Below are 17,820 nucleotides of genomic sequence, written 5' to 3'. Positions count from 1 at the left end.
TGGTGCAGAACTTGTGAAAGCACCTATCCCAATGTACTGAAAAACAGCTTCTTAGGGCAATTTTCCCAGTACTTCCAGTATACAGAGTGGGAAAGCATGCTGCTGAGAAATTACTTGACCATGTACGTATTCCTCCTGTGCATTTGCATGGAATAAACTTGTGTGTTTAAGAAATGGAAGTCGTATGCAAATGCAGGTAATTGTGATCATGATTTAAAGGCGAGCATTCTAGTGCTGTGTGCACCTGTGTTTATCTGCACATTCAGGAGCTGAGCTTTCTCTGTGTGTGTTTCTGCAACTAGCAATAGCTACACTGGTAAAAAACCATCTTGCTCCCTCCTCTTATTAGGAGAACAAGAGTAATACACAAAGGCACCAACCTGTGCAAGTAATCTTGAAAATAAAAGCAGTACATTTGGGTTTTCCCAAACCCAACTCAATATGCCATGTCCAGTGCACTAAGACACGAGGTAAAGCTTTTCCAAGCCAGTACTCCTTCAGTACCAAAGGCAACCCTTGAATTCTCACATCAACACACTGCATATGAAATAAGCCAAGACAGCTTTACCTTCACTTTTTTTCTCCAGATTTGCTTAAGGATGAATCTATAAATGCATCGAATTGACCTGAAAGCCAGAATGGTAAACAGGCCTCCGAGGAAAACAAAAAGAGATGGAAAAATAAAAGCCAACTGAAAGCGCAGTGCACAGGTGAGGTCAGATTCTGCCATGTTATGCTCTGGTCCTGATCTTCTAGAACACAAACTACTCTTGTGATGCTGCAGTGACCCCAGTGCTCAGGTTGAGGTCTGGGAATGGCCACAGCCACCATGGGAGCTTCTGAATGGTGGTTCCCATTTAGAACCGTGTCTGTGCAGTGATATTACCAAGGTACTTTTTCTCTCTGGAATCTCTCAGTTTACAGAGCTGGCTCTCGCACAGACTCGCTGTATAAACATAAGTTGCTTATCCAGACCTGTGAAGTCTCACACATGGCACTCAAGACTCATCCATTCAGACCCCACTTCACGCTTCCTTTCACGAGCTGCAACACAGACATACTGCAGCTCTCTCCTGGGAATTTCCATTCCACTTTTGGATAGAGTCCGGATGCTGTTCAAAAATAAATACAAGCAAGATGCCCTGGCACTGAAAGAGTAGATGTCATAATGAGAGCTTTGATAAAAACAGTGAATAAACACGAGATTGCCCACAGAAGTCAGACAAAGGATGCATTTAGCTTGCTGTCCTGCTGGTTACCGCCCAGTTGTTGGTGATGAAGGACAGTCTGATCCTCTCCCTACCGTCTTTAACTAGATGGCCCTCTTTCTTCCTTCTTTTGGTTTAATAAACTTATTAATCAGAACAATTTCAACAAGATAGGTCAGAGTTTCCCAGACTGTGCACACAATCACCCTGGGGTGGATGTGCTCTCATACCCACAGATGGCAGCATTCCCTTGGAGTCCAGCCACCTTTGCAAAGCCATACATAAAAACTATTTGCTTCCCAGCATCACTGCAGCCTTGGACAAAGGAAAAGACAAAGCAGAGCAGCACAGCAAGCTGTCCATTGAAAGTGTTCTGTAAAATCCAGGGCTTATCCTGCCCCATGAGGCCTTGATATCCCACCCACAGTGCTGTGGTGTGAGCAGTTCATGCAGTACCTTCCCCACTTCTGTTGAAACAGAATGTCCTCAAAAGCTTTTGGTCTAGCCAAGAGTTTTAAAGTCTCAGGAGAACTGCAGATGAATAATGCAATCAGACTCTTCTTCATGCAATCAGGACAGCTGAGTACGGAAGTGGTGATTTTGCCTGAATTAGGGGAAAAATATGTGCCCAGAAAAAATAATAATAATAATAAATTGCAAAAGAATGGTGAAATAACAGCCGAGCAAATAGCTGGTTGGGAGGCAAAGAACGTGTTATTGTAGCCTTTAATAAATACAGTAATGCTGAATTGTCTGCCCTCCTCTTTCCTTTCCTCCCACGCTGAGCATCAGAGGAGTCTATGAATGATTTTAGCCAGTGGGGTGTTTTGAATGGAGAGGGTGGTCCTGGGGACAGCCTGACAGCTGACAGTCAGCATCCCTGTTTCCACAGAGCCCAACCCCACACAATTGCAATCAGTTCCTCATCTAAGACTCCAGGATGCCTCAAGTCAAGGACAGGAATGATTCCAATTCTCTGCCTTCCTTCCCTTGCTGCTGTAGGGCAACTCTGACTGCAGATGGCAGCCTCTGCCCATTTTGTGGTGCTGCCCACAACTCCCGGCTGATTTCTCAGTCCAGCTGCCCCCAGAGCAGAAACAGACCAACAAATCACAGCCACTCAGCAGGAGCTCAGAGCTGCAGGAAGGAAGCGATTTATTAGCATGCACTGACACACTGCCCTGTCTGCAGCGAGGTGCATAAGCCAGGAAAGGGAGCTCACAACACTGAGCAGACTTATTTTCTTTCATCTGACTAAGCTGTTGTTTGTGCTGCACTGATGCAAACGTTTAGAGATAAGTTATGGAAATGTTGCTCATTATTGATGCCAAAATCACCTGGAATTCAGAGTGCTCTCTGAATGCAAGCATTTGCAGCCCTGCCTCCCCAAGGGTTATATGCCAGTGCTGTCAATAACTGCAGGTAGGAAAACTGTGGGAGAAAAATTAAGGCCATAAAAGAATTAAGCTGGCTGGCAGGAACCCGATTTCAGGTTTTACAGATATAGAAGCCTGTGATTTAAGCCATGAACACCACTGCAACGAGTCTGCACAGTGCTCAGCCGCTCTCCAAGGGCAGCATTCACAGTGACATATCACTTTGCTTCGTCTCTGATCAGCAGAATAAAAGTAGAATCAAGTAATGCCCTCCATCAGGCTGCATTACAGGTCTCTTAAAAGAGAACAAATCCTTCCAATGGTTAATTAACATTTTAAACTTCCCCCCAGCTCTCATGCTGGCTCCAGCTTCCCAGGAAATTCTTCTCCTGATCTTCCAGCCAAATCCCTCTGTCTATTTATCTACTGCTGGAGGAGCCACCTGTTATCAGAAGTCACCTTCCTTGCATTTGTGTTTTCATTGTGATAGAACCCCTCTTTATTTCCTCTTCTATAGCCTACATGGATCAAGCTCCTAATATCACAAGAAAGATGTTTCCTAGACTTTGAATCATTTATATGGCTCTTTTATGAACCCTTGCAATTTCTCAGCATCCTCTTTGATGTGCAGACACCAGACCCTGAGTTGCTATCCCAGTGAAGGGGGAGGGGGTGGATGGGGGTGGTAAGCTTATTACATTAGACCTGTGAAAGGAAGTTCTTGATCATAAAGTGCACCAGTTTGACTGAGAGGAAAGAAGGATAAGAGGCACCAAACTGGGGAGACACAGCCTGAAAGGATTTAACTTCTGAGTAATGAGAACATCCACAGGCACATCAGACTGGATTAAAATAAAGATACATCCTGCTGCTTCAGAGCATAAACCAATAGCTGGCAGGGATTACAAATAAATGTCTCCTTTGAGTAGATACCTCTATAATTGTTCACTGTGGAGAGCTTACATCTCCACTGAAGCAGCTGGCTACCAGCAGACCCAGAACACTGGGATTAAGGAGACCAGAACAAGTTGCTCATCTGTCTGCTACAGAGGGACATACACACATGGAAGAAACAAAGAGCTTAAAGGTAAAATCCTTCTGTTATCTCTTTCTCTCTCTGTTTCTGAGGAAAGCTAAGGAATTAAACAAAGACACATATCACAGCCAGCATTCTCCCAACCTCCTTCCCACTGCAGTCCTCATCCCTGCTTGGTTCCCAATTTCACTATTCTCTGAGCCTTCCAAGTGCAAAATAAAACAGATTAGTCCAAAATTTGGAAGCAAGTGAGCCAAGTGCTTGCTCTGGGCTTCCACTTTAATAAACATGTATCTGTATCTAATGGACAGTCTGTCACTTCCCTTTAATGGAAATCACCTGCTCGTCTAATTATCATTAGACAAATTGACTGTGAGAGAGCCAAGGCCTCTCATTTTAATGGCACCTGCAGCAAGAGTGAAATAATCCACTAATATCTTCTCAGCAAGGCCATTATTCTGCCTAATATGAATGCACACAAACGCTCCACGTGACATGGGATCAAATATACCCACAAAGAAAATACCGCACAGGAATTCCCTTTATTTACAGAAAGCAGCGTTTTATGAGTGAAATCATTTCTCATTTTCCCTGGATGAGGATGATTCTGTAGGCTGAAATGCCCATAGTGTTGCATGCAGCCCTGCTTGGCCTTCAGAAACACAGAGCTGTGTGGACATCCGCTTTTCTCAGGCTCTTACAGATGATGTCTCTGAGCTCAGTCAGCACACACAAGGTGTCTGAAGCAGCCAGATACAATTTCTGCTACAGCATTCCACACCACCACATGTAAGGTCACTGTGCCTTAAACTTCAAACAACAGGACCCAGGGTCCTATCATATAGCACAGGGTTTGCATTGCGGGGGCCTCTGCATTTTGTTGGCATTCTCAGCTGCCTGTCTCAAGGTACATTTGCCTCGTTGGCCTGTCTCATTCTCCCCCAGCACTGACTTCAAACACAGCCCATCAGTCCCAAAGCTCAGCTCACCATTGGCCTTCAAACCTTTCTTACCCACGGCATTCATTACTGAAGGATGCTTGAGGATAATGAAGGATTTTTAAAAGCCTTACGCATTCGGTTTGATTGCCCTGATAATGTTGATTTGAAGGCCACGTTCTACCCAATGTGAGTAAATCTGTTGGGATAAAAGATGCCCATGTACCAAAGGGGCAATGCCAGCTGAGGAAGGCTCCCAAAGCCTGTGAGCAAACAGCTCCATAAGGGCAGGTGCCCCAAGAAGTCATACTCATGTGCTGAAAGCCTGAGGAATATCAGATCATCTTCCAAATCAACTCTGCACCCAGCTCCATGGGCGCAGAGCACCTCAGGAGATGCCTGGCTTGTAAGAGCAGTCCCAGGCTCTGCTCCCCAAGCTGCCAAACACTGCATGCAGCAACCCAGAGCACAGGAAGGTGTTTGGTGGTGGAGTCACTGCTGTGCCATTTTCTGGTGGCTGTGCACACAAGTATTGTAGTGAATTACTCTCAGCATAAAGCAAATCAACTGCCCTTCACTGCTCTCCCTCTGCAAGAAGTGCCTCCACACCTGCATATTCAGCAGCAACCAAGGACACAGCAGGACAGGATCTTCTCCAATACAACCCTGAAGTGTAACAGACCCCATGGGGCCACAGTCTGGGAATTAGGATGGAGGATGTGAGGGAGGAGTCTGAAATGGATCGTGTAGGGATAAATTGGGCCCTCGCTGTTGGTCCAGTCCTTATCTCTGCAGTCCCACAGCACATCAGTTATTTGCAGAGTTCTCTGCACAGCATGCCTATGTGGGAGAGGGAAATTGCACAACCCCATTTTGCAAAGATGGAGGTGAAGCAAAAGGAGGATTGCACAAATTTCTCTTCCTCCCCCAAGCCATTGTGAAGGTGAGTGGAATCAAAACCATGTTGCCCAAACCTCCCCAGTTCCCAATCCCCTTTTCTAGCGATGACAAAGCACTCTGCAATCAAACTCTCCCTGCAGAAATCAGTGCTGACAGTGCTTCAGTACCTCTCATTACCCAAGGCTTTTTTTTATGTTTTTTTTTAGGGAACCTACTTCTAGTATCAGTTGGAAGCCAGATCCCTGCTTGCTTCTTTGTTATTGCATTCACTGCAAGGCACCAATAGACACCAAGAGATACGACTGCATTCCACACATCCACTGCAGCTAATTTCAGTGGTGCTGCAGCTGTAAATTAAATGGAGCTCTCCGTGAAGTGTTCTCTCTTTCTCTCCTTACAACTGTCTAGCCTACATTTGGAGGCTGCCAGCTTTATTTAAAACTTACAAGCTCTGAAACATTCCCTTATTTACAGTACCAGAAAAATTATGGATAAAAGGAAACAAGTATCTCAACATTTCTCTGATTAAATACATGAGTTGTTACTGCCAGGAGTAAAACCCACTATTTAGATGGATGAAGAATTCCAACAGTATTTCTCTCTTACTGCAAAGAGGCTGGAGATCCTCCCACAGCCATCCACTGCCAGAGAGCCCAGGAACCAAAGCCAGAACCATCAGTGCTGTGCTCAGCATCATCACTCACCCCTCTGCTGTTAAGGGCTGAGGCAGTGCAGGTGTGGTACAAGCAGTGCTACATGTGCTGCTGTTCTGATCAAAGCAGTTTGCTCTGGATGTAGGTTATTCTAACCAAAGCACATTAGACAGACCAAGATTAACATGCCTAAATGATACATGTGTTCTAATTAGAGAATGTAATCACCTCAGGCTTGATCATTACAGCTCCCTTTATGTTGAGCGTTTCAGCTGCATTAAGATCCCTGGCAGTTCTTTCATCTAACTTTTATATTCAAGGACATCAGGATTTTAATCATTAAACACCTAAACTCTATTTTTCAGGAATCTTTGAAGAATAATTATTTTCTAAGTATAAATGCTACATCTCCAAAGACTGTTTTAAAAACCTCTCATCTCCTGCCACTCCGTTTCTGTCAACTGTAGAAATACGGGCAATGGGAAAGCAGCTCAAATTAAAAAATAATAATAATAATGTTTTGTCATTCTCCCTCAATTTTTTTTCATCCATTTTGTCCTCTTGGAAGATCTCCATCTATAGGATCTGTCAAGGCATCAGCATTGTCAGAGCTAAGGGGATTTTCAGTTGGCATTGAGCCCTCAGGGCAGTACTACCCCAATTTGGGACTGCCTGACAGCCAGAACTCATTCCTTCTGATTGAGCTTAACGTTTCTCCTCACACCTTTCTGCATACATCCAACCTTCCCCTTCCACACCTCCCCCCCTTACAAATAAAATAAAACGCCTTATTTCCCTTCCAAAAACTCCTCTTTTGCAGAATTAGTGGCATGTAGGGAGAGATTCGGGAAGAGTTGGCATAAATTTGTGCACATTCATCGATACATGCATTTATTATGTGGTTAGCTTCATACGGTTCTGCAGAATGCATAAATCTGGCTGGGAATATAAAAATAGCCCACTATCAATCTTTTTGTAGTGGGAAATGTAGATTCATTGGTGCAGGCAGAGGGAGGCACAGGCAAAACTTTATAGCAGCTTCCATAAAACTGTCAGCAGTGAAAACAGGCTGGTTTTTAAGCTCAGGGAACAAAGACCATATTGGCACCGGGTCCTACAGCAGGAATACTGATGAGATCCTGCAGTCAGAGGTTTGTGGCTGGGACAGGGAAACACAGATGGAGACCTTTGAGCTCTGTACCGCTGTGACTCCTCTGAGCTGTTAGAAGTGACTGCAGCCCCTCAGAATGCAGCCACAAAGCTTGTTTTCTTCTCACTGCAGTTCTCAAAATACATCACGAGTCGTTAGCAGGGACACCAACAAGATGTATATGGACATAATTATTCCTTAGTGTGACGGCTCACTGAATGCATCACAGACAAAAATTGTTTAGAATTGTATAGTGTTGTACGCCTTGCTTCCTTCCATGGCTATTTTGCAACGTACACGAGGCACACAACACGAACAACCATACATAACGTGAGCAAGCCCAGCAGAGACAAAGAGAAAAGCTTCTGTAGAGAAGAACATCTGAAACTGCTGCAGCCCATGCAGACTCGCCAAGGGATTCCTTTCCACAGTTCCAAAGCAGCTCTGTAAGCACAGGCAGAAGCCCATGAGCTGATGTCTTTTAGGAGCTTTCTGCCCTCCCCAGTTGCAGCTCACCCCACACCTGCTCCTCGCACCCAAACCCAATTTGATAGCACAGATTTATACTAACAAACGGGAATGCTTTCAATTGCTCTGCATTTGCTTCCTTTTCTACAGCTCTAATTAGGGGTCAATCTTTAAGATCATCCTCTGTACCATAAAAAAAAGGCATAGGAGAAGTCTCTTACCCCTTGAGTAAGACTTAGGTTGAGGTTGGAGTGTTGCCATACCAGCCTGCTGCTACCATGGACCTATGGAGACCTACCATGGACCATTTGGAGATCTCTGATCTCAGAGTGCTAAACACAGTTATGGACAATGAAGTTGGTTATTTGCAAGACTGGAACCAAGCTGTTCCCATTTCAGGCCAAATAACCTTCTCAGGAATGAAAACTGAATTAAATTGCCTGGGCTATATCTCATAATTAGAGGCTTAAAATATCTTTGGCACACTATTTCTGTGTGTTTTTCCCCTTCTGATCACTCAGTGAATTAATGTGATAACACTGCAGCAAAATCAAAAGTAGCTGAGCATCCCCAGGCTCCAGCTCCCATCTCTTAACTAACAACAAAGTGACAATGCAATACTTCAATATAAACACCGTGAAAAAATGTAAACATGGTGACCCCAGCTGCATTTTTCATGCAGTCCGTGGCAGACGTGATCCAAAGCCCTTTGAAATTCATACAAAGTCCTTTCAGAATCTGCTTGAATGTCATCGAGCTGCTCTGCGATGGCTTCTCAGTAACGTGGCACTTGTTTCACCTGAATACTAATAATTCAGAAGAAAGGGAGGAAGGTGCCTTTAGAGACTGGTGCCCCAGACACTGGGAGCAGTCAGTAAGAGGCAGCAGGCTCTTTCTCCCAGCTGCCGACTTCTAACGCTTTGAAGGACATGAATTGTTTGTATGCAGGCAAGTAAACAAAACGTTGCACACTGTTCTTCACAAAGTGCTTTGCTGCGTGTGTTCCTATCCCAATCTGGACAGACAGCTGCCACATCTGGGAAGTTTCCATATCTACCATTTCTTGGCTTTATACCACTTCCCTCAGAAGGGGTTACCATCTCCATGGATGGGTTATCAGAACATCTGCCCTTCTGACCTGTGTTCTGCCCCTATCAGCTCAGCCAGATTTATTATTAAATCAGCTGAAGGTCAAGGAGTCTTGTTTTCCAAAGAAGGCTGGGGACTGCTGCCATGAGGAAGCAGCATTTTTTCCCTAAAGGCAGTGGTGCCCATCATGGCACGGTGCTCTGCAGCCTTAGGCAACCTCTGCACTGAACTAATAGGAGCAACAGACCCTCAGATCTTTGTGTTCTGTATGTTTTCAGTCCCACCTTGCCTGCAGGAAGGGTGTCTCTCTTTTCTTATTGCTGCAGTTCAGTATTATTCAATGGCATTTACCTACCAGGACTGCAGCACGAGCCAAAGATGCCACAACTCTGCATCCGTGACAAAAGGCCATGCATTATTTTTAAGGAGCCTTATGCCCATGAGGCCTCCAGCACTGATACATCATCTGCAAGACAGTCAGGAAGCAATCCTGCAAACCATGCAGTGCAAGGCAGATCTCTGACTGCACGCACTGCATCACCCAGACATGGGCTGAAACAACACCATGCCTCCAGCTGAGGATTTCTTCTATTATTAGAAAAAAAAAAAAACAATTTCTTTTTCCAATCTGGAGCACAAATACTGGAGATGACAAAGCAGTGTGTGTGTTCTCTTCCTCTCATAAACTCTCTCCAGTAGGTGCACCACAGAGCTGGTAATAAAATCTGTATCTATGGTTCACACGCGTTTCAATATCACTTCCTTGCAACTGAGTCTTGTGAATGGAAAGCAAATTAAAATCATGATAAAAACCCAGACAGATGCTATCCGTATTGCTAACTGCTTGTCAAACCTTGAGATGCTTTCCTGTCCTTTGGGAATGGCCGCACTCATTTTTCTCACTGTAAAGCTGTAACATTTACTGCCTTCAAGCAGGAGCTACACAGTGCTCCATTTGGACATGGGAAGGAAGCCTGGCAGGTTACAATTAACTTCCTTGTACTTCTTCCTCCATTTCTACTCAGTAATGCACAGATTCTCTGCTTTACTTGCTCTTTTTTAAATGGCTACTCAGAATAACCAGAAATTTCCATTTTCTCTTCTGCTTACAGAGGAAACATTTAAACTCAGATGCATCCTCTCCTTATTGCCTGCACCTCTGTCATCTCATCCTCCCCACCAGTCCCAGACCAAAAGCCTCAATCGAGCAGAACAAGAGATAAAGGTGCTGTGCTGCAGCCTCAGCCCTGCTGCTGTCACACGAGCAGACATCACAGCAAAGAAATAGCCCCATTTCTTATCAACAGAACACTTTAAAGCCAAAATAGAAACAGTGAGCTACAGCTACAGCCAGGACTCGTGGGTTAACACAGCTCAGGGTGGCAGCTTTACCTGAGAGCATCCTCCCATTGCAGCCCCACAGCCCTGACATGGAGCTCAGAAGTTCCCCTCGTTTTGGTTCTGGAAGTGGAAACGTTTCCCTTCATTTGTGCTCTCATTTTCCGTTGATGGCTTTTATTTTCAGAGCTTTGTGAATCGGAATGATTACGCACAGCAAGCCTTATTAAGACAGAGTAATTAATTTAATCAATGAAATAATTTCTAAATGCGTTTTTAAGTATGTTTATTTTTTATATAGCTGCCTGATTTCCTAGGTATATACCGAGCTATTGACATTTTGCAAGGCTTGCATTTATAAATAGCACATTCCTAAAGCACTAAACTTAATAGAATCCTTTTAGAAAACCTATTATGGTCTTTAATGTAAGGTAAAGTTTTATTACTTTTTTTTCTCTTTTTTTTCTTGTAATTACAGTGTTTGCTTTGCAGAATTAATTGGCTTCAACCTGAACAACTCCTCACTTCAAGCTTCTCTTTCTCTCTCACAGCTATGTTCCATGTCTGGGACATTGGCATAATTACTGAGATTAGGGGAAACAGGTAGATTGTTTTCTGTATTCTCTCGTGTACTTGACAATGAACAAATTTCCTCATCAAGTGTTCTGCTTTGAATTAGACCTTGAGCAAAGGAAGGTAACGCAAGAAGGCTGTTAGAAGAAGAAAAACAAAATACTGCTTGTTTTGTTTTGTTTTTTTCACCCTTCTTCACAGGCTTAAGCACTTGCAAGGGTATACAGGGCATTATTATCTCAAATTCTGTCCTGTATTTTGGCTCAGAGTTGGAAACTTAGCAAAATGACAAGGAGAATTGTAACTGTGAGACACTATTGCAATGACTACACGAGGGTCTCAGCATAGCAGGTTATACACTCGTGGTAGAGCCCTCTGCACAACAGCAGGAATGTCCTACAGACATCAAATAGGAGCATTCACCTGAAAGGGGAACACATTTAAAAGCAGCTCTTCCAGTACATCAGAGCCTCTCACTCACATTGCCCTGCATGGGACGCAGCTCTGTGACCAATCCCTTCCAACAGATGGAGAAGCTGAGCAGCGAGGCAGCACAGGACATGAAAACACCATTCTGATCCTCACTGTACTGTCAAGATGGAAGCTCTCACGTAGCATTCTGCTTCAGCAGAATTTTCTTTTTCCTTGATCAATGTTTGGATATGGAAAATAAACCAGAACGCATCTATGGCCTCCAAATGAGCTGGCAGAAACCTGCAGCAAAACAGGCTTTAATTTCACAACAGCGGGGAGCAACACACCTTCCTTCTCCCCTCATTTTCACACACATATATACAGTCTGATTCAGTTCTATAAGTTAAAAACCACACATTAAAAGCCCCAAATTCTCATCACATCTCAGTACCCAGAGCTGGGTGCCATGGATTTCTTGCTGGCACGCCATCTTCAGAAGGGACCTGGTTATATTTTTGCAATCTGATAGCAAGTGGCTCATGCCATGCATATGCTGACACATTTAAAGGCCATAACGACCACTGATTATTCTAAATTTCTAAACCAAACAAATGCTTACATTCTATGCTCTGAAAAACCAACAGTCTCAGGGAGGAAACAATTGCAATCCATCCATGCTTTCCTGGAACAAGATGCAAACTTTTTTCTCCTGCTGAGACCGCAGGTCATTAACATTGTTAATGTTCTCTCTAAAACTGTTTGGAGAATGTGACAAGTCTAATTTGTTACTGACAGAGCAGTTGGGAGTATGTTTAAAATGCATCACTCTTGCCATTGTATCCTTTGGATGGATACGTGGCTGCTGTCAGGTGCATTTGCTGTTTTGTTAAAGATTATCTGCTGCTTCATCCATCTTTTCTCCAGAAGGAAAAGCTCCTCATTCTGCTCAACTTCATTTCTGCTTTTAGATATAGAAAACCCATCTTTAAAATACAACCACAGCCCAAAGCTAAGCGTGGGGACCCAGAAGATCCACCTTAGATACAAAAATCTGCACCTATTGCTCCCCAGTTTGAACATAATAATAATAATGACCCAAAACCAAACCAAACAGCAATTTAGACAGAAAAAAATCCAACCCCCCAAACCCACAAACCTATGCTTGCATTACAGCATAGACGTACTTTTATTCCACACAGTGAGAGACTACAGCTCCGCTGGAGATTTAGTTGGTCTCAAAGCTCATTTGGAGTTAAAAGCCCATAAGTAAGACCTGATAGTTTAATGCATTCCTGCAATGAACTGTAATTTGCTAGGAAATGGATAGGATAATATCATTCTGGAGATCAGCTGGAGGTCAGTGCGTTAAATTTCAGCTCTAAGTGTTGGTACAGAGGGATTCAATGAGGAATGGGTGGCACAGTTCAGGAGCAGTCACAGCCTATGTGACACCTGTAGGGAAACTCAGGTCAATTATTAATCCCAGCATTTGTGATGAGATAAAGGCAGCAGGAAAAGGAGTCACCAAAGAAAAGCAAATAGCCAGAAGCGTCAGGAGAACAAAAAAATAGGAACTCCTGGGTGAACGTTGTGCCAAATATTCATGATTTAACAGATTTGAAACACTGATTATGGGCACTACCTGGTATTTGCTATATTGAGAAGTGCAAAAAAAGAAGGAAGGAAGGAAGGAAGGAAGGAAGGAAGGAAGGAAGGAAGGAAGGAAGGAAGGAAGGAAGGAAGGAAGGAAGGAAGGAAGGAAGGAAGGAAGGAAGGAAGGAAGGAAGGAAGGAAGGAAGGAAGGAAGGAAAGGTTAATTTTGACTAGAAAATGACATAGGACAAAAAGAACTATTGTTACCCTGAGGACACTGCTGTAAGCTTTATGGGTAAACTAACAGCAGAAAGACCAAAAGTTGTGAATTAAGGGGAAAAAGTGTTTAAATATCCCAGCCTGATCACCTTTGAAGGTAGGCATGAAAACACAGCACTGAACAAACGCACTGCATGACAGCAGCGGGAGAAGCAGAGAGCTGAACTTCAGAAAGGATTTGCAAAGCCAAAGGTGAGGCTAATGCATCTTTAGGATTAATGTAGTCATAACGTAATGCTGCGAAGAGCTGGTCATAAATTGCCTCAAGGGAAGGATATGACAATGGGGAATCTGTGTGGAGTTACTGAATAATAGTATCAGAGCATCTGCTGTACAATATGGTTTGAACTTTTCAAAGCCCGTTGTATAACTCACTTGTCATTTGGGCTGAGGAACAGATGACAGATCTGCCATGAATGCTCAAAAACAGACCTATTAATTTTATTTTTTTTTCCCCCTTTCCCTCCAATGAGAAGTTTCTAGACCAGCTGTTCTCACTGAGAGTGTTTCAGCAAACAGATCAGCCTCCACTTTCAGAAAATACATACAGCAGAACCTGGAAAAGGCTCCTGGAAAAGCAAGAAAACGTTCAAAATGGAAACTGTGGCGTCTTCACTTAGTTTGTAGAATGAAGTTTATCACCAACCTATGGAGGAACATATGCTGCAAGGACCAGCTGAGCCATCAGATTTAAGCTTTCATTGTATGAAGGTAACAGCAGCAATGCCAGGTATTAAACAGCACAGCTAGAGAGGATTTTCCTCCCCCTTCCAGCAATATTCCATGTCTGCTCTGAGATAACAGGACAGGGAGGGCTGCCAGCAGTGCTGCCTTCCTTCCAGCCAGAGTCTGCATATGAACTCACCATTTATTTAAGAAAATCCTCATCAAGGTACCCAAGTGATTGCTGTGCCCCTCTGCACAGCAGCTGTTGTCTTTGGGTGCTGAGCTGATGGGGATTTGAGGAATCTTCCAGCTGATTTTGGGCAAGCCATTTAGGTTCTTTCCAAAGAGGAATCCAGACATACCAGATTTTAACTTGATTGAGGGTTTAAGCACGTGAGTGAATTTCAGGAATAGGTCTTTGTAGCAATTCACAACTTGTTTTTTTTCCTCTGGCATTGTATTATGCATGTACATACAATTAAGAACCATTACTTCATTATGACAGTGTGTAGGTTCCTACGGCTCATACAGAGGTTTGCACCTCAGTCCTTTGCTTCATTACTTAATGAAAATGAACATCTCCTATCTAGATCTTTCCTGAACTGTCACAATGATTCCTCAAGGACTTGAGAACAAAGTGTTTTGATCATTAAAAAATAAAACACCAGCAAAGCAAAGATGCTTGCAGTGACATCTCAGATGTTTTATAGATTAAGAGACTTGTGGATAGCAGACTTTCCTTGTCATCTCTTCCTCAGCAGTTTCCTTTAACTGAGGTTAACTCTGACTAGAAAATAATTAAGGTAGTTTAGAGAGTCCAGCCTTCTGTCAGGACTATCTGAGTCACTTTCTCATCCTGGGACTCCATATTGAGAGAGACTCTGCATGCAAAGAAATCAGGCATATCTCCCCCTAGGACAGAGTTAAAGTGATTTCAGTACTTTATCAGAAAGGGACAGCCTTTAATTCTGTATTTCTTTATATCTATGAGGGTCTTTTAATTAACTTTCAGGTTACTCAGCAAGATGAGTACTATGTAATCTGTTAGAGTTACGTTAACCATTTCCTTATCACCAGGAACCACATTTTACCACTGCAGCACCCACTCAAAGGATGAGGGGCACTCGAGGGCTGTGCAGATGCAGCTCAGCACGTGGCAGAGACCTGCAAGCCCCACACAACTGGGGTTTAAAACTCACAGATGCAGAAAACTGAAGGAAACCTTTGCATGCAATGCAAAGCAATCCAAAAAGCAATCCAAAAGCAATCTTGTTGGCATTCTAATTGTGTTTTCTAAGGAGGAGGCTGCAGTAACAGTTTCCATATCATTGCATCCCTTCTACATATTTGTGCTGTACGTATTTCTGAGGCTGCTCAAAATGGAAAGGCGACTTGCTTTCACTCCAACCTGAGGGACTACACATTGCTTCTCACATAACAGCCCTGACAAATACAAATTTTGGATAAGCACTGATCAGACAGCACAGCTGTTGTCCTTTGAGGATCAGCAAATAGGACATGTGCAAAAAATTAAGGAAACGATGCAGATTTTCAAATTGTCTTTTGTTCCGAATTGTTTTTCCTTAGTAAGCTCTTACTGCCTATATCAGCTCATCTGCTCTAAATGCAATTCAGCAGGGAGAACAAGCAAAGAGACTTTACATTTGAAAAAATTCTTCAAGCTACCACAATTTTAGCACAGCGTTACTTGGATCCACACACTGGGAGTGTTTGATTAATGGATGGATTTCAGGACTCACATGCCTCTCACTGATACTCCTCACAGCTCTTAACTGGAAGCCATGAAGGTCCCTCTTACAGCGCTGGGGGTTTCTGTGGGAATACAAGGCAATAAGAAGCATTTCCTGGTGACTGAAGGAAAATCACAGCCTCACCCTTGCATACAGATGACGTGCGGTTCCCCATAGGGACAACAGCTAACACTTCTCTCATCTCAAGAAATGACATTCCTTGACTTTTTTCCTTAGCCTTGTAGCAGATCTCCAACCTCCATTTCCCATATGCTGGGGTAACCAACTTGGACATCCAAATATTATTACCAAGGGGGGAATGAAAGAAGACCATACTTTGGCAAACGACATCAGCTCATTTGCCCGTCGAGACGTTATGATGCCTCCAGCCAGCATCTGGAGAAGCTGAACTTTCAAATTTAAACAATTGTGCTCAATTCTGTAGCATGAGAATTTCCTCCTGGCCCATCCCCACCCTCTGTGCTCATTTTGGAGGGGTGTAAGAAGTAGGAATGGAAGATGCTCCATGCTTCCACACTGAGATCCCATGACCCAGAACTCCTTCCCTGGCAGGATTTTGCTCTTATCGAAGAGTGATAAGGCTTGATATGGGCACCTGATAGGAATAGAGCAGTCAAAGTGCATTTTTCTCTTACGGCCCCTTGTAAATATACTACCTGCTTGCTCAGTAAGGTAGAAAATAGATGGTAAATCAACTGAAAGCATTCCCAGATGAGATCTATCCAGATGGGAAGAATACTATCTTGCTTAAAAGCAAATCTGATATTTAGGCAAGATGGTCTTCCCTGGATTTTGCTGTGGAGAAATCCCAGTGTGTAGGAAAGCCTGTGATGTGCAGTACCACTTCAATCCACTCTTTCCACACAAGAATATCATGCTTGCTTTCTTAGGAGAGAAAACGTGCAGCCTTCATCATTATCTGACAACTCCAGCCTGACACCTGAGAAGCTATTCAAACCAAGCACACAGTTTGTCAGAACAAGAGTGATATTTTAAACGAAGAGTAATGGTAGGATGTCTAATGGCGTGCCAGGGAAGTATTGGGATGGCACTGGCAATTTGAATACTGTCTTTTTATCAGGAAAAAAAAAAATCAAATCAGAAATCCTTTTGTGCATCTAAATGTGAAGTTGAGTTGCACAAAAGCCTCAGCTCTGTGCTTACTGCTGAAGCAGGGCAGCTTCAGCCTGTGAGCCCCTCAAGAAGTGCCCAGTTAACATCACATGCATGGAACCTCATGCATCAAGGGTCATATTGGAGCTCCTTGTCTGCAGGGCTGATATCTCACCTCCAGTGCAACTCAGCACCTGCCACCAGCAGACAAGGCTATTGCTGCATGGTAGGGACATCAGCCCCACAATAGGATCCATGGAAGATTTACCACAGACATAAAAATCACATTTTTGTTGTTATGGAGCTCCACCAACAGGACTTGTGAAGCTTGAATACTTGTGGAGTCTTCGTGTTTTAAAAAAGCAGGCAATACTACAGTAGCACTAATAATGGAGACCCGTTTCATCCGGCTGAAGGTCATGAGAGATCTGTAGCATATGGACAACAAGTTTTAATACAACTTTCAGCCATCATAGAGACAATCTGCAAGCATATTTAAAGTAACCAGAGCTGAAGTTGAAAGAAAGAAGCGGTTTCAAAAACAAAAATGAAAATTGGGAGGAATTAAAGCATTCAGGCATGCTTTATACTTGGAGGAAGTAAGCAGTACCTGATAACTTGCACCATCCAACGTCTGGTGATTAGACACAATTCCATCCCACAGTGCAATAAAAGCAGCATGTCAAAGTTCTGATTTCTCCATAGCTAAAGAGCTCTCTCTCTTGTGGTTTGAGAGTAATTTAGCACGGTCTGCATTCCTAACAGTATCAAGCAAAATGAAACCTCAGAGCAGAGGTGGTGTCAGCCAGCAGATGGTACTGCAGGCTGCCATACTGCAGCTGCTGTCAGCTTGCTGTATGTCAAGCTGTGGGGCCTGAGCCATGGCAGAGCTCTGCCTGCTCTCTCCCTGAGTTCTGATGTCAGGAGACAGGCAGCTCATTATACCAAGGAGATAGCAGCAGAAAGTCAACTTTTCAGGGAGCTGAAGGAATGAGTTGTCACAGTAATCTGAATGGGCAGAGAAAAGCATCATCTGTGCTCCTGACAGAGCTATTTCCCACTGCCACATAGGCGAGGGGAGTAAGGGCAACCACAAGCTTCCTCTTGGCTGGGAGATACTCTCAGTCCCCAAGAACTGGAGCCCACCCCCATGCAGTGCATCAATATACACCATCAGCACCACTGACACTCAGCTTTATCCTGGTTATTAGTGCAGGCTCTTCCATTCTCAATTGCTTTCCCAAGGAACTTAGA

At 43.6% G+C, this 17,820-nt stretch overlaps 1 protein-coding gene across 1 annotated transcript in view; it reads right to left on the bottom strand.

The window, feature by feature from the left end:
* Nucleotides 1-1,137, bottom strand: part of KCNU1 (potassium calcium-activated channel subfamily U member 1) — a 41,274-nt gene extending 40,137 nt beyond the window's left edge. The window contains exon 1 of the mRNA XM_048928079.1: nucleotides 569-1,137. Within this exon, the coding sequence (XP_048784036.1) occupies nucleotides 569-730 (162 nt within the window). The 5' untranslated portion in view covers nucleotides 731-1,137. The remainder of the gene's footprint in view (nucleotides 1-568) is intronic.
* Nucleotides 1,138-17,820: the final 16,683 nt, after the last annotated feature.

Source organism: Lagopus muta, chromosome 27 (genome assembly GCF_023343835.1).
Source record: "Lagopus muta isolate bLagMut1 chromosome 27, bLagMut1 primary, whole genome shotgun sequence".
NCBI lineage: Eukaryota > Metazoa > Chordata > Aves > Galliformes > Phasianidae > Lagopus > Lagopus muta.
This window is presented reverse-complemented; position numbering and strand designations above follow the sequence as displayed.